The sequence below is a fragment of the Gossypium hirsutum genome, chromosome A07 (assembly GCF_007990345.1).
Source record: "Gossypium hirsutum isolate 1008001.06 chromosome A07, Gossypium_hirsutum_v2.1, whole genome shotgun sequence".
NCBI classification, from domain to species: domain Eukaryota; kingdom Viridiplantae; phylum Streptophyta; class Magnoliopsida; order Malvales; family Malvaceae; genus Gossypium; species Gossypium hirsutum.
Window position 1 is genome coordinate 9816109 of NC_053430.1, and position 24735 is coordinate 9840843.

The 24735-nt window shown below is 33.6% G+C and overlaps 2 protein-coding genes across 2 annotated transcripts; both read left to right on the forward strand.

Annotated features, from left to right (window-relative positions):
• Positions 1 to 2154: 2154 nt before the first annotated feature.
• Positions 2155 to 5745, forward strand: LOC107943019 (uncharacterized). Its single transcript, XM_016876748.2, has 5 exons — positions 2155 to 2784; positions 2880 to 3573; positions 3786 to 3881; positions 4277 to 4525; positions 5603 to 5745. The coding sequence occupies exons 1-5, from the start codon at positions 2155 to 2157 to the stop codon at positions 5743 to 5745; spliced, it is 1812 nt and encodes a 603-aa protein (XP_016732237.2).
• A 12946-nt stretch (positions 5746 to 18691) lies between these two features.
• LOC121232098 (transcription factor UNE10) lies at positions 18692 to 21690 on the forward strand. The gene is made up of 6 exons (XM_041117526.1): positions 18692 to 18904; positions 19024 to 19507; positions 19591 to 19668; positions 19931 to 19996; positions 20482 to 20892; positions 21377 to 21690. The coding sequence occupies exons 1-6, from the start codon at positions 18759 to 18761 to the stop codon at positions 21488 to 21490; spliced, it is 1299 nt and encodes a 432-aa protein (XP_040973460.1). The 5' UTR covers positions 18692 to 18758; the 3' UTR covers positions 21491 to 21690.
• The last annotated feature ends 3045 nt before the right edge of the window (positions 21691 to 24735 follow it).

Consider the following 24735-nt stretch of genomic DNA (forward strand, 5'->3'; position numbering starts at 1 on the left):
TTCAATTTCCATCACCATAATCATCAATCTTTTTTTCCAAACTCACAAAGTACGAACAATTTCATGCTTAACTAAATTCCATCTTAGCTTTAGGCCGGTGTTCTTTCCGGTTAAGAATCGTGAGATTCATACTCGCGCCTAAAATCCTTCCAATCGGTATTCACATTTTTCCTAAGTATCAGGATTGACAACTCATCCTTTAAGGATAATTCGATTTCAAGTCAAAAAGAGCTCGTTGGGTTGGAGTCGTGTTTCCTGACAGTTGGAGAAACAAATTGTCCGTACTGTATTTGAATTTTCGAGAACAAATCGAGGAAGAGGTGATCGGGTTTAGACGAGTTGAAGCCGTTAAATTGATTTGGGTTCTTCAGAAGGCAAGGCTGCCAGAATCTTGAATCAAGAACACGTGTATCTCTGTTAGATAATCGGTAAGGGTTGGTTTGCAAGTCGTATCGGGACCAGCTACGAGAGGAAGAATTGGTGGTTAGGATGTTCTTAACCACTATAACCAACTTATTGTTTGAAGGAGAAGATCAATTTTCGAGGATCGATTCTCAACACGGAATTTACCGAGTCTAAGGCTAAGGCTCGTTACATTTGATTGCAAATCCCAATTTAATTTCTGAATCTTAGCAGTTTTGATTATTTAATTTCTAACCAATTTCAAAATCCCCTACTTTACTTATTTATTTGCTTATTTTTCAGCTGATACATTTTGAGTCGTGGGCACGACTCTAGCCACGACCCTTGACTCGATATTCTGTTCATAAGCTAAACTCGAAAGTTGATTAGAGTACCAATCCCTGTGGACTCGACCCTACTACCACTCTTACTACTATCCAGAGTATTTAGTAGGAATTATATTTGGTAGATTCGACGCCCATCAAAATTTGGCGCCGTTGTCGGGGATTGGAGATATTTTCTAACTTTTGTTTGTCTACCTTATGACCAGATCAGAACCGAGAAATCTAGGATTTAAGCCAGAAATTGAGAAATTGGCCCGGCAACTACGAAAAGAAGCCATACGACGTGGTAAACGGCCAAATCCCAGATTTGAAACTATATCTTACACCAAAAATTTTTTTGACGAACCAGACGAGATGGCCAAACAAATTATACGCCAGCTCGCAGCAGCACCGGATGAACAACAACCCTTATGTATAACCTATCCGGCAAGAGGAACGCCATTCGAGCTGAAGTCGGGTTTGATCCACCTACTACCCACTTTTCGTGGATTACAGAATAAAAACCCGCACACCCACCTTAAAGAATTTCATATAGTGTGCACAAGCATAAAGCCTCAGGGAGTAACCGAAGACCAAATCAAACTTCGTGCTTTTCCTTTCTCACTAGCCGACTCTGCTAGAGAGTGGTTATTTTATTTACCTCTAGGATCTGTCAGCACATGGTCTGACATGTCTCGTTTGTTTCTTGACAGGTTCTTCCCTGTAGCCCGAGCGGCCGAACTAAGAAGGGATGTCGTAGGAATCCGTCAGAAGGACACTGAATCGCTCTTCGATTACTGGGAGCGATACAAAAAGTTGTGTGCGAGCTATCCACAACATAGATTGAATGAGCAGTTACTCTCAACAATTCCGACTGGTTACAGAACCCATGAGACGGGTTCATGGGTTAAGTTCTTTGTCTCTAGAAGATAAGATTGATAAGCTGACTAATGTTGTTCAAACTTTTCTTTTAGATAAAACAGGCCAAGTATAGTTAAGCGGAATTTGCGCCAAGCCAGACCACCCGACGGACTCATGTCCAATTTTACAAGAGGGTTCGACAGAACAAGCGAATGTTGTCAGGAACTTCCCAGGACCACCCCAAAGACGGTATGACCCCTACTCAAACTCGTATAATATGGGGTGAAAGGATCACCCTAATCTCAGCTATGGGACAAATTCGCGGTTCAATCAAATGTTCCAACAAAGACAGCCGCAGAATCAATAGATACCACCCTCGAAGTTATCTTTGGAGGCTATAGTGGAAAGGTTAGCCAACAGTACTGAGAAGTTACAACAAAAAACTGACATGCATTTGCAGGAGTTGGACAAGCAAGTGAACAAACTCGCACTCACGGTTAGCCTTTTGAAGTCTCAAGGTAAACTGCTATCCTAGACTGAGCCAAATCCACGACACAATGCAAGCGCTATGACGCTAAGGAGCGGGAAGGTTTTGGAGCCTGTACATGATACAAGTTGTGGTCACGATACTAGTCGCGCCCACGACGCTAGTCAAGATTGGGAGAAACTTGGCACAGAGGCTCCAGTAGAGTCGGTACCACAAAAGTCATTTACAGTACCACCTCCATTTTCCGGACGACTTGTCCAATGTAAGAAGGAGCGAGACGAGATGGAGATCCTCGACACCTTCCGAAAGGAGGGAGTATTAGAGGACGTTCTTGTCAAGGTAAACGAGCTAATATTTCCTGAAGACTTCTACATCATCGACATGGAGGATGACAATTTGGCCAATGCATCAGACATACTTCTTGGAAGGCCATTTTTGAGTACCGTACAAAAGAAAATTGACGTAAGAAGTGGGATACTCACTATGGAGTTCGATGGGGAAGTAGTAAAATTCAATGTCTACGAAGCCATGAACCGTCCTAGCATGATTTCTAATGTTTATAATATTGATATTATTGATCCTTTAACTGAGTTACATTTGGAATATCATGACAAGGATGAGTTACAAACTGTCCTTAGCAGGAGTTTGGACTTTGATGCCATTAAGAAACTTGAGGAGAGGATAACTATTGAAGATTCTGTTCACGAAACAGTAGCTCATATGGAGGCATCGCAACTACGGAAAGCTTCAGGTAAAACCTTTGAATTACTCCCTCACAGACTAAGCTCGTACCATCTGTTTTGCAGGCTCCAGAGTTGGAACTCAAACCACTCCCAAGCCACTTGAAGTATGCTTTTCTCGGTGAACAAAATACACTACCAGTGATAATCTCAAGTAAACTCTCGAGGGTAGAAGAAGAAAACTTGGTACGAGTTCTTAGGGACTATAAAGAGGTAATTGGATGGACAATAGCCGACATTAAAGGGTTGAGTCCCTCAACTTGCATGCAAAAAATTCAAGTGGTGGACAATGCTGTACCTAAAAGAGAGGCTCAAAGGTGTCTCAATTCGCCCATGATGGAAGTGGTAAGAAAAGAAGTCCAAAAGCTACTTGAAGCCGGAATGATCTATCCTATTTCCGACAGTAGTTGGGTTAGCCCAGTCCACGTAGTACCAAAAAAGACCAGTGTGACTGTAATTGAGAATTCGGCAGGTGAGATGGTTCCCACTCGGGTCCAAAACGGGTGGAGAGTCTGCATCGATTACAGGAAGTTGAATTCCTTAAATCAGAAAAATCACTTCCCATTTCCTTTTATTGACCAGATGTTAGAACGTTTAGCTGGAAAGTCTCACTATTGTTGTCTTGATGGTTACTCAGGGTTTTTCCAGATTCTAGTGGCATCGGAGGATCAGGAGAAGACGACGTTTACGTGCCCATTTGGCACATTCCTTACAGACGGATGCCGTTTGGACTCTGTAACGCACCAACCACTTTTCAGAGGTGCATGGTAAGTATATTTTCAGACTAAGTTGAGAAAATTTTCAAAGTGTTCATGGACGACTTTACTGTATATGGTGAGTCCTTCGAGATATGTCTGACTAACCTTGCAAAAATCTTGGAAAGATGCTTAGAATTTAATCTTGTTCTAAATTATGAGAAATGCCATTTTATGGTAGACAAATGATTAGTTCTAGGTCATATTATTTCTGCAGGGGAAATTTCTGTCGATAAAGCAAAAATCAAAATCGTTAACTCACTACCATACCCCACTACTGTGAGGGAGATTCGATCTTTCCTCGGTCATGCAGGTTTCTACAGGCGGTTCATTAAGGACTTTTCAAAAATTGTGCAACCCCTTTGCAACCTAGTACAGAAGAACAAGGAATTTGAGTTTGACCAGTTATGCAAAGAAGTGTTTGACACGCTCAAACATAAACTCGTTTCGGCACCTATTGTTCAACCATAGAATTAAAGTTATCCTTTCGAGATAATGTTCGATGCTAGTGACCATAGCGTGGGAGAGTTCTTGGACAAAGGATCGAGAAGGAACCACACGTCATCTCCTATGCCTCTAAAACTTTATACGCTGCCCAAATCAATTATTCAACCACTGAAAAGGAGTTTCTAGCTATAGTCTTTGCCTTAGAAAATTTTCGTTCATATTTATTAGGAACTAAGATTGTGGTTTTTTTTTATCATGCAGCCCTTAAATATCTGATCGGGAAAAAGGAAGCAAAACCAAGACTTATAAGGTGGATACTACTTCTGCAAGAATTCGATCTCAAAATAAAAGATAAAAAGGGACGTAAAAATTTGGTGGCTAACCATCTGAGCCGAATTCCTCCATCAACGGACGTAACACCACTTAAAGATGATTTTTCGGATGAAAACTTGCTTATTGCCCAGACGATTTTTCCTTTGTATATAGATATGGTAAATTATCTTGCTACAGGTATGGTCTCTTCCAACCTTTCGCGATCTAAAAAAGACAAGATCAAACGTGAGTCTCGATACTATATTTGGGACGGCCTCTATCTTTGGAAGTACTGTTCTGACCAGGTTATTCACATATGTATTCCTGAAACTGAGGTAAAATCAATTCTATCCTTTTGTCATTCTTATGCATGTGGTGGGCATTTTGGCCCTAAACGAATTGCGCATAAAGTACTTGAATGTGAATTGCGCATAAAGTATTTGAATGTGAACTGTGCAAAAAGATAAGATCAAACGCTTATCTATTTTGTAAAACTTGCGAAAAGTGTCAAAAGGTAGGAAACTTGAGTCAAAAAAATGAAATGCCTCTAAACCCTGTACATGTCTGTGAAATTTACGATATATGGGGCATTAATTTTATGGGCCCTTTTGTCTCATTGTTCGGTAATGTTTATATTTTACTTGCTGTTGACTATGTGTCAAAATGGGTAGAAGCAAAAGCCACTCGTCGTGCTGATGCCAAAACAGTAGTCAATTTTCTGAAAAGTTGTATTTTTTCTAGGTTTGGCACATCGCGAGCTTTGATTAGCGATCGAGGGACACATTTTTGCAACAAAGTAATTGATACGCTCTTGAAAAAATACGGAGTGGTGCAACGAGTCACTACAGCTTATCACCCACAGTCGAACGGTTAGGCGGAAGTGTCGAATCGAGAAATTGAGTTGATTTTGGAGAAGACCGTTAAGCCAGATAGGAAAGACTGGAGTTTCTGACTTAACGATGCATTGTGGGCTTACCGAATAGCTTATAAATGACCCATAGGTATGTCTCCTTATCGACTAAGTTTTGGTAAACCGTGTCATCTTCCCGTTGAGTTGGAACATAAGGCGTTTTGGGCGGTCAAACTATGCAACATGGAATTGGAAGCTGCAGGTAAGTATCATAAATTAAATATCCAGGAACTTGAGGAAATTTAAGAGTGCCCAAATTTACAATGATAAGGTCAAAGCGTACCATAACCAAAAGATAAACTGTAAACAATTTATGGTAGGCCAGAAAGTATTACTTTATGACCCTACATTAAGAATTTTCGCAGGTAAGCTTCGGACTAAGTGGTTGGGGCCTTTTATTGTTACTCACGTATTTCCACATGGTGCAGTCAAGGTCAAAAGCGAAGAATCTGGAAAAATCTTCAAAGTCAACGGGCAGCGATTAAAACCTTTTTATGAAAACTTCTAAGTCCACTTAGTTGAAGAATTGGTTCTCGAGGAGCTGGCTGAATAAATTTACAGGTCATCGAGCTAACGACATTAAAAAAAAAGCTGTAACACCCCCTTACTCGAGACCGTCACCGGAGTCGAGCATGAGACATTACTAAACTTATTTTAGCACTTAAACAATTCTCGTAGTAAAATATCCATCTGCGTCACGGTCGCTAAAAAAATCATATCTCGAGTTACAAAACTTGAAATCCAATTCCGTAAATTTTTCTTAAAACTAGACTCATATATCTACTTACTAATTTTTTTCTAGAATTTTGGTCAGGCCAATTAGTACAGTTTATTAGTAAAAGTCTCCCCTGTTTCAGGGTTTGGCTACTCTGACCGCTATGTACTACGAATCAAATTTGGCTACTCTGACCCCTGTGTACTACGAATCAAATTTCTTCCTGTACAAAAATCCAATGACTATTCTGTTTGTTTCAGTTAAAAATAGACTCAATAAGGAATCCATACATATAAAGTATGAGTCCTAATTATTTATACACAATTTATGGTGAATTTCTAAAGCCAGAATAGGGAATCTAAAAATTGCTCTAACCCTGTTTTGTTTCTTCCATATAAAAATAGATTCATTAAGCTTCAATTACATATTTTATTCATCATATAATTCACTTTCTACTATTTTTGGTGTATTTTCAAAGTTGGACTACTGCTACTGTCCAAATCTGTTTTAGTATAAAATGTTGATAACTAAGTTTATAACATCTTCATTTCTTCTCTTTACAATATTTACCATTACTTCCTCTTATTTCTCTTCACTAACATATCAAAAACATACCATACTTAAGGTTTTGGTAACATTTACAAAACATACCAAAATATCACTTAACAACTTAGGTACTTTCAAAATGACCAAAAGACATCCTAGGTACAATACCATTTTCCAAAAAGATAGAAACTTCACCAATTTGAGTTCGGGGATCAGCTTGTATGCTGAGTCCTTATACTTTCGTACCTAGCCTGCGCACGGAAACAAACTGTACGCTGAGAATACTCTCAGTGGTATTTCTATAAATAATAGCTTAATCAACTTTAAAACATGGTAATTCAAACACATTATTGCTATTATTCAATATCAATCATCATTTCAATAACAGTAAATCAATCAGTACTTTAATAATCTTTACTTTATTTACCCTTATTAACATAACTCGGACACTGACGGATACACGGATCCAACCCACACTCCGGGATAAGCACATAGTGCTTCATCCGAACAAATCCGAAACTTTAACATTATAGTACACAAAGTACTTCATCGGAACAAATCAGAAACTTTAACAGTAGTCGACACATAGTGTCTCATCGACTCAATGTCGGAATATCCCAATACTTCCAATTCCTATGACATGTCAACTATATCTGACTAGCCCGACACTGTTAATAGGGTATTCAAAATCACATTCATTTCAATATGGTAAGAATACTTACCTCATTCTCATTTTCATACAATATAATTATCAAATATAGCAATAACGATTAAGCTCGGTTTATAGAAATACAAACTACTATTTATCGATTTAATCGATATATTCGTTCACTTTCTATTTTCCCTTCTTTGATGACGTATCCGGTGCTACGTTAGCTACGAACAATCATACAATTAAAAATCATCAATATACTAATTCATTAAACACATTTTCACTTTCTATCAAACTTTTACAAAAATTCCAATTTCGTTCTTTTCCCATTACTAATCTTTTTTTTTAACTAAATCATCATATTTTCATTTAATCAACTCATTAACAATTTCAAGCTCATAAAAAAATCATCATAAAACATAAATTTTGAGCTCTATACAACTTAGTCCTTAATTAAATCTAACTTAAAAATTCCTTTAACAAATCACTTCTAACTTAAAATTCTATCATTTTAACCCATAATCCTCAATTTAATCAACTTAATAAACATCTAAAAATTCACTATTTTTCTTCATTTTAACCTCATACATGTAGAACTTTGAATTAGGCATCCATAAACATAAAAATCACAAGAAAATGAGCTAAAACAACTCACCAATCAAGCTTTAGGGCCTTAATCCTCAAATTTTCCCTTTTCTTTTTCTTTCATTCTTCTCACGTTTGCTCTCTGTAACTCTTTCTATCTTTCTTTCTTTCTTTTTTTTTATTTCCTTTATTCATAAATCTAAATTCAATATAACAATATTAATAATATAATATTATTCTAATAAAATAACTTAATCTATAAGAAAAACTACTTTAACACATTTAATATTTTTACCAACTATTACACATGTTATACAATATTAACACACACATGTCACTTAGGGTCTAATTGCTAGATTAGTCCATTTACTAATCTTTAATCTATAATTAAACTTTTATACCTTATGCAATTTAGTCCTTATTCTAAATTCAAGCTACTTAAATTAATCAAACATTAATCAACCACTCAACTATAATTTATAAATATTTCTAATAAATATTCATGAATTAATTTCACGGAAACAGTACTCAAGACTCGATTTTCGATACCGTAACTTTCGGTTCATTACAAAAGCGCTTTTTGGGAGGCAACCCAAATTTATTTTCATTTATTCTTATTAATTTAATTTTTAGTTTAAGAAAAATTTAGGGTGTAAATAAATAAATTCCTATTTTACTCAGTTAAATTGATGTTTTCAGGAACATTATGGAGGCCGTGAATTCTCAAGAAGACGAACATGATGGTGGTGTAGGCATGACTTGCTAATTGAAAAAAAAAACACCATATCTGAAATCGATTTCTCGTCCTTGGCATGTACACGGACTGCTCGTGGGAATATGGTTTTTCGCCAACGCCCACATTTTGCTACTCGAGAACAAGAGGAACAACCTCTGACTGTAGAGGCCGGTTTAAGCCGAATCGAGGCTCGACTTGGAACAATGGAAACCCAAGTCTCCACAATCCTCGACATCTTGCAGAATCGTTACTCCCAACACCAACGATGTCATTAACATATATGGGGAGTATTCTTCACTTTTTCTTTTTATTTTAGGCTGCTAACTTTTGTTTCATATAATATATGCTTGAGGACAATTATAGTTTAAGTAGGGGGATGGATGGATGGTAATGGATGGTAAATATGCATGCTTTTTGCTGCATGTCTCTCTTTTGCATGTGTTCAATCTTACATTAAGTTCATTCGACAGTTTATTTAACATTGAGCCTTTAATCCCATACTTAGTTAATTTGGACAATTGGGCAAATTTTGAATTAAAATGTTCAAGTATATAGGTCAATCAACATTTGTGTCTTAAAATTGATATATGTAGCTTGATTTTTTCTGTATAAATTGATTGTTTGGAAAATTATATTTGCTTGTGCATTAATAAATATGTGAATAAATAAAGGTTCAAGTTATGAGTGAAGTTTCGAAAACGTGACCAGATTGAGTAACCGGGGTAAAGTGCTTGGGTTGTCATCTTATCTCGCGTAAAAAGGTTCGAGTGACAAGTCGATAATTTATAAACATTCCGCTAACTGAGCTTTATTTTATAATATATATAATAAATAAATAAATAAAATTTAAGACGATTTAAACTGAGTAACCGGGATAGGGTGCTTGGGTTGTCATCCTAGTTCGCGTAAAAAGGTTTGACCACGTCAATAATTTTTTCTAATGCATAGTTAATTAAATAATGCCTTGCATTTTATCGGATTCAAACTCAATTTAGTGAAATTATTTAGTCCACATGTTTCAATTTTATGAAATTAGTTGATCAAATTTTATATCTTGAGCGTTTATTTATTTTTTCCCGCCATTGTTTACATTGATTATGTATCCGAAAAGAGGCTCGATTTTTCATAAATTGTAGAACAAATTTAATGTTTGAAAGAACAAACATGCTTGAGGGCAAGCATGAGCTAAGTAGAGGGGAGTTGATAAACATGTTAATTTACATGATTCTTGTGTTTAATTTGGCTTAATTCTGAATTAATCACTGCTTAATTGGTGTTTTTATGGATTAATCTTGTCAGGGATGCAATTGGTCAAAAACGAGCAAAAAATGCTCAAATTGAAAAACAAATCGTTGAGTTAGGGCCAAATCATAAAGATGGGAAAGCCAAGGATTTAACATCAATTTTGACTTTGTAAAAAGCTAAAAAAAGGAGATATTATTTTATTTTATTATTTATTATTTATTATTTATTTTATTAATTTAGCTTTAGCCTATTTTTAGTAAACCCTATGTATATAAATAGGGGCTTTTAGTTCTTAGAAAATCATCTCTTGTTTTTGTATTCCTACTTCTATTTGAAATAGAAATACTCTCTTTTTTCCCTTTTCAAATTAGAGTTTAGCATTCTACCACTTTTTCACTTGGTTTTGTTTATTTTCTAAAATTGGGTTAATTGCCTTTCAAGTGTTTTTCCTTTCCAATTTCCATCACCATAATCATCAATCTTTTTTTCCAAACTCACAAAGCATGAACAATTTCATGCTTAACTAAATTCCATCTTAGCTTTAGGCCGGTGTTCTTTTTGGTCAAGAATCGTGAGATTCATACTTGCGCCTAAAATCCTTCCAATTGGTATTCACATTTTTCCTAAGTATCGGGATTGACAACTCATCCCTTAATGATAATTCAATTTCAAGTCAAAAAGAACTCGTTGGGTTGGAGTCGTGTTTTCTGACAGTTGGAGAAACGAATCGGCCGTGCTGTATTTGGATCTCGGAGAACAAATTGAGGAAGAGGTGATCAGGTTTAAACGAGTTGAGGCCGTTAATTCGAGTTGGGTTCTTCAGAACGCAAGGCTTCTGGAATCTTGAATTGGGAACACGTGTATCTCGGTTAGATAATCGGTAAGGGTTGGTTTGCAAGTCGTATCGGGACCAGCTACGAGAGGAATAATTGGTGGTTAGGACGTTCTTAACCACTATAACCAGCTTATCGTTTGAAGGAGAAGATCAATTTTCGAGGATCGATTCTCAACACGAAATTTACCGAGTCTAAGGCTAAGGCTCATTACATTTGATTGCAAATCCCAATTTAATTTCTGATTTATTTAATTATTTATCTTAGCAGTTTTGATTATTTAATTTCTAATCAATTTCAAAATCCCCCGCTTTACTTATTTATTTGCTTATTTTTCAGCTGGTACGTTTTGAGTCGTGGGCACGACTCTAGCCACGACCCTTGACACGACATTCTGGTTATAAGCCAAACTCGAAAGTTGATTAGAGTACCAATCCCTATGGACTCAACCCTACTACCACTCTTACTACTATCCAGAGTATTTAGTAGGAATTATATTTGGTGGATTCGACGCCTATCAGCAACTCTGATTTGTTCGGAAGTATAAGGTCAAGTTAACCGATGAACAATCCCTTGAGATGCCAAAACAGATGTGAAGGCCCGGTACTCTCCACCCCAATCACTCTGAAGTTGTTTGATGGGCTTGTCAAACTGCGTCTTGACCAGTTGCTGAAATTGAACGAAACACTCTAACGTTTGAGACTTTTCAGTTAGAAGATAGATCTACGTAAATCGAGTGCATACATCAATAAACGACACATAATACCATTTATTGTCACACGCAACAACTCCGGGTCCCTAAAGATCAGAGACAATCAAATCAAATGGTTGATATGTTGTAGTAGACATAGAAAAGGGCAATTTATGTAACTTCCCTTTTTTGACACGCGGCACAAATACGACCATTACAACCTTTATTAAACTTGATATTGCATTCGTCTAAAAAAGTTTGAACAACAGAAGCAGACAGGTGGCCAAGACGATTATGCCACAAATCAAAGACAGAACAGTCTACAGCATTATTTGTAACCTTTGTGTGAGCAACAAATGGTGCTTCAGCGGGCACTGAAAAATGATATAACCTGTCACAAATGTGGCCTTTTAGTAGGATTTACCGGGTCTTAATGTCCTTAACAACACAATACGTAGGATGAAATTTAAAGAATGCACCATTATCATTAGCAAACTGAGATACTGACAAGAGATTCTTTCGTATACTTGGCACACACAATTCACTAGACAAATGTAGCAATTTAGATAGAGTGGGTAAAACACCATTACCGATCGACGAAATCTGAGCAGGGGTTCCATCACCCATTAAGAGAGAAGACATACCTGAGTATGGCGTGGTGTCACATAACGCCAACCACTGAACCTCACGCATCTTCAGTGGTAGCATGGAGGCATGAATCAAGTTATGGGCACAAAATGCTTCATTTAGCTCCTTTTCCTGAGTTAAAATGACATGAGGTACCGTGCTAGGTCCTCTCATGACCGCATTATCATGGTCATTCCATAAATTCCAAAGTAGCACCAAAAGGTCTATAAAGACAACTTTGTCAAGCGACCGCATAGCCATTTCCAACCAATCTATGTAACTAAACACACATGCATTCAACATAGCATTATTCAAGCTAGCTAAACAAGGGTGTCATGTGATACCTAGTAGTCTTTCAAAGCATGTAGGACGGTCTTAGCTGGAAACCCACGTCTTTGATGGCTAGCATCATTAGCAAGGGGAATCGAGACAATCTTACTATCTTAGCTGTTGTAGGCAAGAACTCATGTCCAACCCGCTATGTGAAAACCTTGATCTTTGGGAGGGTTTGCACTTTTAGATGGCCTTCCTAAAGAAACCATATAGACCAAAACCTACACCTTGAAGCAATAACCAATTATAACTCGACCTCATAGAATAACAACTATTTGGGGAGTAGCTCCAAACAAGTGTATCAGCTAGGCCCAGGCTAGTCATCGGGATAGAAAGGATGCGCTCTGCCTCATCCAATATAAAAGCCTGCCTTACCAACTCCCTATCCCACCCCCACCACCCGTCCGCAACAACTCACTAACCACTGCCTTCCTTGGCAACACACCATTATAGCTCAACGAATGGCCATGCAAATCTTCGAACCCCTGCATATCATGTCATATTCGCATAGACGACCCCTTTCAACCTGCCAAAAGAATTCAATAGCCAACTTACGCAACACAGCTAGAATACTAGACCATGCAAACGATGATTTTCCACAATTTTCGAATGAAAGATATCCTTATCAGGAAAGTTTTTTTCCATAGTTTTTGAATACTAGACCAATGACGTGTTAACCCTTTTTATTTATTTATCCATAGTTGTTAATTCTTGAATAGATGAGATAATAGTTAATGCTCAAAATCTTACAAAATTATAATTTAAGTAACTGGTTTTACCAAAAAACAAAAAAGATAGTTTAAAGGTTTATTATTGAATTAAGGTGAATATCGTAAAAAGTAAAGCCAAAACGAGGTTGCTTTACTACATGTTTAACATTTTCAAAGTCACACTCGTACCCCGTTGTTTGTGTTCCTCTTCTCCCTCACTTACCCTATTTGATTTAAGCAATCTTTTTTAAAGGTATCAATTAGGAGAGAAATTTTAAATTAATTGATCCAAAAATGAATACAGATCGATTGAATTGGGTAGTTGAATTGATTGAACTAAATTTTTATTTTTTAAACTTTTTAAAATTTAATAATTTTTAATGAGATCGATGAACTAATGGCTTAATTGGTACAAACCACCAGTTCAATTTAAAAAACATTAATTCAAAGTTAACTCTAAAAGCTTTGATTCTTTATTCAGTCTCATAATCACAATGCCACTGGCTTAATGTTTTAAGCACATTGAACTTACATACTTATTAATAATAATGATGCCAATAGAACTAAAATTTAGTCGGAAATATTTTATTGAGTTGCAATAATACATAAACAGAAATATTCAATGTTAATTTTGTGAGGGTTGAATATTTAACTTATTATTTACCATTGTTTAGGATTTGGTGACTACTTTTTCTAAGTAATTTTAATATATATACATGATCATTTGCTTTCAGGATGGATGTTATAAATTTTTTAATAAATTTAAGTTAAAATAAAAATTATCTAAATTTATTTGAATCATCAATAAAATTTTAAATTAAATTGATAATATATGATTCATCGACATTACTAATATAAAAATTTTCACTCAAACTTAGATTTGGAGCATTAATAATAGTGCATTGCTAACTAAGACATCTTCAATAAAATAATAAATATTTTTCTTTTCTTAAATTTAAAATATAAAAAAATCGAAATTTTCAATTCTCAATTTGTTTTATTATAGATTGTTGCCTATTCACTATCTTTAAATTCAACTAATAGGACCATCTCGTATTGAATTTTAAGTTATTTTCTTTTGATGAAAATAAAAAAAAATTAAGTTGTTCTCCATATGCTAATTTGATTGGATATTTAATAAATTGAATTTTTCGTATTTTAAAATTTAAAATAGAAATTTCAATTTCATGCGTAGAAATTATTATTTTTTGGGTCCACAGATTAGGTAAAAGATTAATACGGGGGAGCGTTGAGATTCATTGTCAAATCTAATGCAAGACAATGACAAGTGTCGCTATCGAAGAGGATAAGTGTGGCTCATTACTATAGGTCCACGTGGCAGTTTAACGTTTCATTACCTCCTATGTCTGGTTGAGAACAAATCAAAATCTATTGCAGCTGTTGGCTGTTAATGAATTTCATCCATTTCAGTTTTCATTTTGTTATAATAAATTTGGAAAAAAACTATATAGGATAAAACTCAAATTTAGACAATTTAATTCTCAATTTTTAATTTTATCAACACAATTAAGGCTTTATTGATAATTTTAATATTGATTTTAAAAGTAATAATTTTTTAGTTAAAATTTAGAGTTTAAATTAGTATTTTAATTTATTAATTAAAATAATCAAATATATATTAAAATTAAATTAATTTTTTTGACATTTGAGTCCAACATCAAGCTAGATAAAATTTTCTATTTTAATGTTACATATGATTTTAGTACATGTTTATATTTTTAAATTCATTAAATAATATAATTTTATCTTGTTGTCAATGTGCTTGTTGTAACCATTGACATAGCAGTTACAACTACTATCACACAAAATCTTCTATGGCTTGCATTGTTGGTGTTGCAACTTGGAAAGCATTCTTATCAACAATACTACTTGTGCTTTTGTAGCATTATTATTATATGTTGCAGATATAAATTTTGGTTTAGTGTGATTATATATAGATATATAAAGTTTTGATTTAGATGTATAATTAAAATATATTTTGATTTAATTATACATATTTGAGTAAATATATAGATTTATATTTATATAAGATAAATATAAATATTTTTGTATGAAATATATAAATGTAAAGTGATGTTAAATCAGTAATTGTGTTACTGATTTGTGAAAATTGAATCAAACTAATATTTCATATATAAAATTGCACAAAATCAAAATTTATATATAACATTATATTTTTTAAAAAAAAATTCATATATGTAATTTTAAAACTTATCCCAATCGATAAGGACGGCATAGGATTGAAAGAAAATGTTGCCCCAGTTTGGTCTGTTTATAGATTAGATCAAGTTGTGACCCAATGATTTGGTTTCATTTCTATAATCAAATTTTAATCTAAGTAATTTTACACCATTTTGTATCTTTCTGTACGAATAATGTTAATATTTTAATGAGTTAATCATTGAATTATTAATATAAGTATACTTTCCATGCATGTAAATTTTTGAACAGGTTCAATATTTTTATCATATAGATCTAAAATACTATATATATATATATATTGAATGGTTGAAAGTTTTTAAAATAAAAAAATAGTTAAAAAATTATAATTTACATTAAATTTGACATGCATAATATATATGAATGGAATATAAAATATAATGGTTAGATTATTAAAATATTAATTGTAGAAAAAAATATAAAAAAGTGTAAAACTAGTTTAATTTTACATCAAAATGAATGATTCCCTCGATAATAAAATTATTTTAAAATAAGAATGAGAAATGGATGGAATACAAAATGTTGTTGTCCAAAGGATGAACAAATATACCTCTACCGACAATAGGACATTTATTTATTAGGAGGACATGAAATGAGAATAAAATTTCTTTCCATCTTTCATATAAATAATTGCTAATGAGTGGATGTGGAATATTTTATTTTTTAAAATGTAAATTTGTAATATTAATTCCAAAGAAAATCTTTTTAAAAGCTATGATTTTGCAACATATATGGAATCTAACAATAAAATCAGGGGTCCTACCCAAAAATAAGAATGGTTTATAAATAAATCCACTTAACGGTATATATAATATTTTATAAATTTTGGACATCAAATAAACTCTATAGTCCATCAAGAAAATTAATGTTGCATTATAATATTGTTATCGTAATTAATTTTACACTCTTGTTTTATAAGAATATATTTCTAAATATTTTATTTATTATTATTATTTTTGACGGATTTTACTTATTATTATTCCTTTATATTGATAATTAGTACTTTTTCTTTTATGAATCGAAGCCACAAAGAATAATAAACTATTTTATTATCAGAAACTTGTTAGTAATTTCAACAAACCTAATAATATCATATAATAAATTGAGTTTTAATTATTAATTGATTCAATTAATTTTTTATTTTTAAAAATCAACATCAATCAATCGATTATAAAAAACGTTACAAAACGAAATGATTGAATGTTTATTTTTAAGGTATGTTGGATCCAAAACAAAAGATTCTGTCTCATTGCATCAGCAGTTGGGTCGCTAAAAAAAGTAGGTTTAAATGTATAAAATATCTTCCAAGAATTTAAAATAATTAATTAAGCTTTTTTTCAAATTTTTTTCATCCAATTGAATTTTTGAATTGATAATTTTGATAAGTAAGACATAGTCATTAACAGGTACCACATCAACCAAACAAATGCTGATATCTTAATTTCTTTTTGAAAATTTTTATTTTGCTAATATGATATTTTCATGTCAACATTTGTTGGTAGTCATTAATGGCCACGTAAATATTTCCATTAGTTTTTAACTGTTAACATTGGTCAAAAGGTTTTACTAGTCAAGATTATCAATTTAGAGATTCAATTGGTTACTAAAATAAAAGGGGCTTAATTGATATTTACGGACATTTATACCTGTTTACTATTTGAGACTATTTGATCTGACATTTGCTTCTTGCAAAATTACTTCAATTAATGTTCACGGACAGTTACCACCCAATGTCTTTGTTCTCACACCCATAGGCAATCACTCTCATGGATGGTTACCATCCGATATGTTTATCTATACATGCCTGTATATGCATATATATATATATATATATGAGAAAAGAGAACTCACAAGGGGTTCCCACGAATGGCTATACCTCATCACATGTGTGCATTCATAAAGTATATTTTGTTATAAAGAGGGAACTTGCGAGGGACTCCCACGGATCGTTACGTCCACCATATACATTTATGTTATATCTATAGTTTTATATGTTACATTTGTAATTCTATTTTCATCACGTAAATCCAAGCATCTTACTGGTATAGAATGAAATTATTACTTAAATAAAATTCTAAACATAAAGTATAAGAAAAAAGTTATGATAATTCATGTTACTTTGCATTAATTACTTAAAGTAAAATTATGTTGTATGTTGAATATGTTAAAATACTTTAATTATTATTTGAAAATTTTCGATTATAATATTTGAATTGATAAATTAATATATTTGTTTATTATATTCATTAATTCAAATAAGATATATTATTTTATGTTAATTATTACACTTAAATTATAATATTTAAAAATTAATTAAATATTAAATGTGTAAAACACGTGAGATTAAAAGTTAGTAAAAATGAAACCTCTATAAGAAAAGAAAGTAATCATATCTGGATAGCTTATAAATTTGACACATGGGTGGCTTCAAAATTTGCCATGTGTCATACAAATATTTATTAATTATTTTATATGATAAATTATATGTATTTTTATTTACTTTGATATTTTAATTGAATTATTTTTTAATTTTCTTTCCATGTATTATTCGTTCACTTTTTAATTAATTTAAATTTAAATTTATTAGTTTTCAAATATTCCATGGGAGGTTTCACATATTTAATGAACAGCAAATAAAAATTTAAATTATCATGTTGATAAGAAAATGCGGTTGAATCGTATGCAAACACAAAACTTAAAATATCAAAATAATAAAAAATTATTTGAATTTGTTAGACTCAAAATTTATTATTTTGATATTTTAATGGGGCTGTTGAGGCCTTTCTCTCTTTCTTTTTCTTTTTTTTTTTGTTTGTGATGTATGTATGTTTATATGATATGATATAAGTATTGTTCATTGAAATGACAAGCTAAGTAGGCTCCATACATATCGATATATATCCTCTTCTAGGTTGAATATGTGTTACGTGTTCTTATGCATGTATAACATTGCAGGGGAGTAAGCTCAACAAGCGAGTTGCGAGCTCATTGTGCGAGCTCAACCCGTAATTCCATCATGTGAAGTCGATTTGTGACGTTGTAACATGAATGAATTAAGATTTTAGAAAATTTCTATAATTTTTTTAACAGAAGAAAAAGAAAAAAAGGGAAATTTAGACAAATTGATTTATAATGATTTTCTACTTCCATTAAATTAGTATATCTCAATTAAGCATTTTCTAATTCATCAAACAAAATGTATAAACTTTACAATTTTTATAGATTAAAGGCTTAGATAGAAAAATGGTAAAACACTAAAAATCTTTTAATTCTTTCAAGGTCTTCATTAATATAAAAAAAGAATAAAAGAATAATCAATCTTTGGTAAGTGTGTAGGGAAATAATAAGAGCTTTGATAGTAATTACAAGAAAATGATTCTCTTGTATGTCTCTTAAAAAGATAAATAAAACTGTTGAAAGCGATGGCAAAGGCAACCTTACGACAACTATTGCCTACCACATGTGTGTCAAATCAAATCAATTGACATTCAAAAATGGGACCCATAAGACAGTTTGAACTCAGAACTTCTAACTCCAAACTCAGCCTCAAAAGCTGCGGATTGAAACAAAACAAAAGAGAAAGAGAGTTTGAAAGAATCAAATCATCATGAGTCACTGTATAGTACCAAATTGGAATCTAAAAAACCAAAGGCGACGACGTCAACAAGTCGAAGAAGAAGAAGAGGAAACCAAGAGATCTTCGTTCCACATGTTCAACCCTTGTAATAATATAAACCAGAATCTCGTCCCCGTGTATGAACTTATTACTCTATGTTGCATGCATGCCCTTTTGCTTTTATCTCATGCAATATCAGATGTCAGATTTGAATCCAATTAACATGTTTAAAACTTATTTTGTGCTTGTAATTCAGGTCCAACCATCAAGTTGCAGACCTAACATGGCAATATGGTCAGCAGCTAGCCATGCATGGGTTCAGTGGGTTCCTTCCTACTGCACCAACAAAGCCAACATGTAGGTCAAATGACACATTAGAGTCCATAGTCCATCAAGCCACATACCACAACCATGATGAGACCCCGACAAACACAAGTTCCATTGCTGCATCATCGGGGGGAAATCGCAGCGAAAGCTCCAGTCGATTGCCGCCGGTGTCGGTAGCAGCGCGGTTGACAAAGAAACGGGCACAGCCGATTTCAGATTCGGATCAATGCAGGAAACACAATATAAGTTGTGGGATTCAAAAAGATAAAGCAGATCGTAGTGAATGCGGCAGTGATACGTTTTACAAGATCGACAATGATGCAACAATGGTGACTTGGGGTTCCCATGATGAATCTCTTCAAAGCTTGAAAACCAAAACCACAGATGTGGACTCTGGTTGTCACGATGGATCGGTAAGAAAACACACAAACTCCTTTTTTTTTTTGGTTAACGATTTCATTACAATTGCTTTGGGAACAACGTTGAAAATTTTTAGGAAAGCCGAGATGAAACAGGACGGTCTCATCCGACAAGGCGAAGTCGAGCAGCAGCTATTCATAATCTGTCTGAAAGGGTAAAATTCCAGTCGTATTTATTAATATAAATTATATTTTGTTATGCATGAAATTTTAATTTTATATTTTTATTATATGGATAAATGATTATATATTATTTCTAAAAGTATTGAAGTATTAAACATTTTTAATTTACTTATAATCTATGAATATGCAATATGATAATCTTAATTAAAATTATTTTACTTTTAGAATCTCCCCTTGAAGGTTTTATAACAATTGCAATTGCAATGGCTAACATTTTATATTTCATTGTGGCAGAAGCGAAGAGATAGAATTAATCAAAAGATGAAGGCTCTTCAAAAGCTGGTGCCAAATGCAAGCAAGGTAAGCAGTGAAGCAAGAAAACTTTTGTTGAGTGATGGGAATTAAATCATATATTTTCATGATAGTAAAAATATAATTTTATCATTTTAATAGTCTATATATTTATAATTTTTGAAGGGTTAAAGCTAAAATATAATTTTATTATTATTAATTTAAAATTTTATAAATTATAAAAGGCTTAAATTAAAATTTTACCATTTTAGGAGAACATGCCACCTTGGGTCTCTTAGTGGGTCCACCACTGAAGGTAAGAGTATAAAACTCAAATTTGAGGTTTTGAAACTTTATTAGTTTGAAATCAACCCCTAATAACTTGCTTTTGTTTGCACCCTTTGTGTTGTTTGTATTTAGCAAATTTATGGCAATAATAATTTCTTTTGGACTTATCTCTTTTATTTATAATATATGTACAGATAGATTTATTTTGATCATATATATATAAATACACGGATGAGTTTGAGAATTTGGTTTTAACATGATTATAGACAGATAAAGCTTCAATGCTTGATGAAGTAATTGAATACCTAAAACAACTTCAAGCACAAGTACAAGTGATGAGTATGAGAAGCCTCCCTCCAATGATGTTGATGCCACTAGGCTTGCACCACCACCAGCATCTGCAAATGTCTCTTTTAGGTCGGATCATGGCCGGCATGGGAGTTAACCATGCTTTAGGAATGGGCATGGGATTGCTAGACATCAACGCCGCCACGCCTCCCAATGCTTCCCAATCTCTTCCTTCTCTATTGCACCTTCCACCACCCTTTTTGGCAACTGCACTGCCGCCTATGATTCCTTCAAGAGCTACCGCCACTGCAGCAGCTCAATCAAATCCAAATGCGAGCTCTAGTGACTCAATCCCTTTGCCTGACCCATCTTGCGCTTTCCTAACTCAAGTATGTCAAATATAGGGTATATGCACTTTTTTATTCTTGTGAAATCTACTCAAATTCAACTTAAAAAATTTTTTAAATTTGATTTGGTAATTGTTGAACTCTCTATCAAACGTTCTAATATCAACACTCGATTTCAACGAACTCCCAAAATTAATCAAATTTTTTATTTATAATATTAAATTATTACTTTATTCTTATTATATGTTGAAAAACCAAACCTTAATTTTTGTTATTTAAAATAAAAATTCATATATGAGCTGAACTCAAATTCAAGTATCTAGATTGAGTCAATCAATTGAGCTCAATTTAAATTTTAAACAGAAAATTCCAAATTGAATTGGGGCCGGAGTTTTTTCTTATTATCGTTCCCCTTCTCTCTATAAAAAAAGTTAAAATAAAAATAAAAATATTCAAATCAAACATGTATCTAAAATTGGAGTAAGTTGAATGTAAATAATATTAATGCTTAATTTTTTGGTTGCAGTCCATGAATATGGAACTCTACAGTAAGATGGCAGCACTGTATCAGTCTCAAATGAATCGAACGACAGAGACAGCCAGCAGTCCATCGCGATCAAACAACATAAAACAGGATTAATGTTGTCGCATGATATAAGATCTTTGTATAATATAACTTAGATTTGTATGTCTTATAATTGCCTCCCCCCCCCCCACTTTTTTTTCTTTATATATTTATCTGATTAGCCATTAATGTCCATTGTGTTCTGAAGCTTTACTGTTTATGCTGTAAAGACTGCAAGAATAATTCTACAATTGGCAATTAGAATTTAGCCTGCATAATTGATTCAGTTGCTTTTAAAAGATAATAGGGATTAGATCCAGGAATCCTATAAATATACCCCCCCCCCAAAAAAAAAATTTGAAGATACTCGAATCATCCATATCTGACTACACAAACGTCTGTTCTCCCATATTTTAGATGACATTTACATGATAAATCAGATGACACAGTTAGCTTACCCCACAAAAAGTCTTTAAAGTTGCCCTTTTCTACACTCGGCCTGATATAACCTCAGAATTACTCAACGAACATCATGGCCCTCGACGTCTTCTTGTTGTCTTCCCCTACTCTGTTAGTCTTCTATGTCGATTACCGACTTCAGTATTAGAAGTCTGTTGCTTGTCTCGACCTTCCTCGACCTTCTCCAACTTAACATCATGTACACACACGAAATTAGATTATCTGAGGGCAGATTCCAGTGGAATAGGTTATGTCTTTCCTTTCACTCGAGTGTATGTGCATTTTGGACTTTGAGGAGAGCAACTCATTGAGTGTTAAAGGTGTATTTTCACCATGTATCGAAACATCTTCTGCAGCAATCGCAATGGTGGAGAAACTAGGCAAGCCAAGATTGAGATCCAAGCTCTTTACGGACCTCACATACTTGAAGTCCATTCGAACTTGTAGTCTGCAAGCCGGTCATAAGACTACATGACTTCGGACTAGATAACAGGTTTTTGTCAAGACAAGCGGAGGGCTTATAATAACTAATTTAGCACTTTTCCCCTTAAAACCTGGAAGTGCTTGACTTGCAATAGGACTCCACTTGAAAGCATGCTTCCAAGATGAAACAGAGGATGACTTGGAGTTCACCGTATCAGCCAAAAGAACAATATGATCTGAGCTGCACATGCTTGAAGTAGCAGTCGCTTCATAGTAACTCGTAGAGATCTCTTGAAACATGCTGTAAAGTTTCATCGCATTGCTTTCCATTAGTCTCATCCAAACGATGAGGCATTTCAGGATCACAAGTTCGCTCATTATTGATGTGTGTAGTTGATAATTTTCCAGTATACAGATCTTACGGTGAGAATTCAAACCATTGCTGCCTTACCCTGGAAACAAAGTTACCAACCGTATAAATTCATCAACAACAGTAATTAGTTCGTGTTTTCTTTGCATTTTCTGCTTAGCCAAGTGTAAAATTTACAAGCTTGCTTCGCAATATTTCATTTCCTCGCTATTTGGCATCATTTCTTTGTTCAGAACATGAAAATTTGAAACCGAATTTTTAGAGGATCCTGTAATGAAGTTTCTCAGTGGCCAATTACAAGATCCCGCAAGTCGTTGAACTTGGGAAGTATATCTTCCTCGAGTTTGACAGGAATATTTAAATCAGCCATTACTTTTTTCTTCGAATAAACAAAACTAGGAATCAAGTTGCAGCCATTGCCAGTAATGGATGGTTCTTTCTCTCTGCTATCTCCAATCTCGGTAGTTTTCTTTAGAAGCATTAGTTGGTATTTCAGGATCCATTTTCATTTATGAAAATCCCTCTTCTTCAGTACCAAAGGACGCATCAACTGGTAGTTCTAGATCCAAGATCTTTTTGCTAAGTTTTTCAATTGGATTCCTTGAATTCGGAGGCTTTAGAAGGGCTCTCAATATGATTAGGATCAAGACCCTTTGGCCCACTATTGTCATCATAAGAATGCGAAGGCAAAATGTCACCTTTAGCCACCGGAGTAAGAGCTTGATAATGCAGGCAGGTGATAGAGGTCTCCTGACGGAAATGATGTTTATACACCTCGACAACTATCAATTGCATGCATTATCAACCAGATATTTTAGGCTAAGATAAGTGTGGACTGTAATGATAGTCGTTTCACGTAATGGGAGTAATGCCACCCTTGGTAAACAAACTTGATCATTGTAATAAAGCCTTCTAGCATTCTTAACTGGCCTTTTGCCTTCTTGCTAGCACTTTTCCTTTGCTCATACATTTATTTGCACCTTGCCAACATATTAAGCTCTCACCGAGGCTGAACTTAGGAATTGATAGCTGGTTGTTTGAGCGTAAGGCTTCACGTAGCTCGACTTAAGTTTCAAGCATGTGACAAGTTAATGACATAGCCTGGTACCATTGGATCACATGGTCGGCCCCATTTCTATTTTCAAATCAAGGTTCGCATACACAAGGGTCCAATTCAACTGTCATTGGAAATGAAGAAAATAATATATACTATGACACCCTATAGCTGATTTGGTTGTTAGATTTGACTACTAGCTACATCACATTACGTTGCATGAGCAACTTAATTATTGAATATTCCTAATCAATCTTCATTCATAATCATATACATACATTTTAGATGATAATCAATCTTGTTTAACAAGATTCGAGGTCGCTCAGAGTCAAATATAAAGTCAAGATTCAAATCTAAACTAAAATATCAAAATTCAGTTGAGTGTTTTGGGACATGGCCTTCATGTCTAGAGACATAATAATTTTCATTTCTGTTTTGATGTTGGAATGTCTTCAGACTTAATCTCTTATACAACTTATTTGTTTCAAACCTTTAGCTTTAAACTATTCATGTCTCAAGACCTAAACCAAAAAATATACAAAATGCCATGATGTCTCAAGACATGACCATAATGTCTTGAGACCAACATACCAAATTGTACAAAATACAACATTTTCAATTATAAAAATAATGTTTAAATGTCACTTATCTTATATCAATACCATGACATACCCACGCACACTTATTTAACATATAAAAACATATTCAAACTACTTGTAATTATGGCTTTCAACGCATAATCACCTATTCTAACTGAGCAAATTATCAACTAAACCAAATCATGCAAACTTTAAATTTAGAAAACTAAAATCTACCTTAAGACACTTATTGGTTCTTCAAGCACCAAAATGTACCAATGTAGCCAAATGATATAAATTCAAAAACATAACTTTACTTACTTACATGTATTTTAACCATTTACAAGTAATAAAAAACATTCAAACCACAATAGTTTTATTAATATATATTAATGGAGCAATAAACAAGCTTTAAATGATTTATTAAATGAACATA

Bases quoted from the DNA above. Each gene is read 5' to 3' on its own strand.
- LOC107943019 (XM_016876748.2), top strand. From the start codon at position 2,155: ATGACGCTAAGGAGCGGGAAGGTTTTGGAGCCTGTACATGATACAAGT. The intron at 3,574-3,785 runs GTGCATGGTAAG...TTATTTCTGCAG, and splicing joins GCACCAACCACTTTTCAGAG to GGGAAATTTCTGTCGATAAA. The intron at 4,526-5,602 runs GTATGGTCTCTT...GAATTTTCGCAG, and splicing joins GGTAAATTATCTTGCTACAG to GTAAGCTTCGGACTAAGTGG.
- LOC121232098 (XM_041117526.1), top strand. From the start codon at position 18,759: ATGAGTCACTGTATAGTACCAAATTGGAATCTAAAAAACCAAAGGCGA. The intron at 19,669-19,930 runs GTAAAATTCCAG...TCATTGTGGCAG, and splicing joins TTCATAATCTGTCTGAAAGG to AAGCGAAGAGATAGAATTAA. The intron at 19,997-20,481 runs GTAAGCAGTGAA...ACATGATTATAG, and splicing joins TGGTGCCAAATGCAAGCAAG to ACAGATAAAGCTTCAATGCT.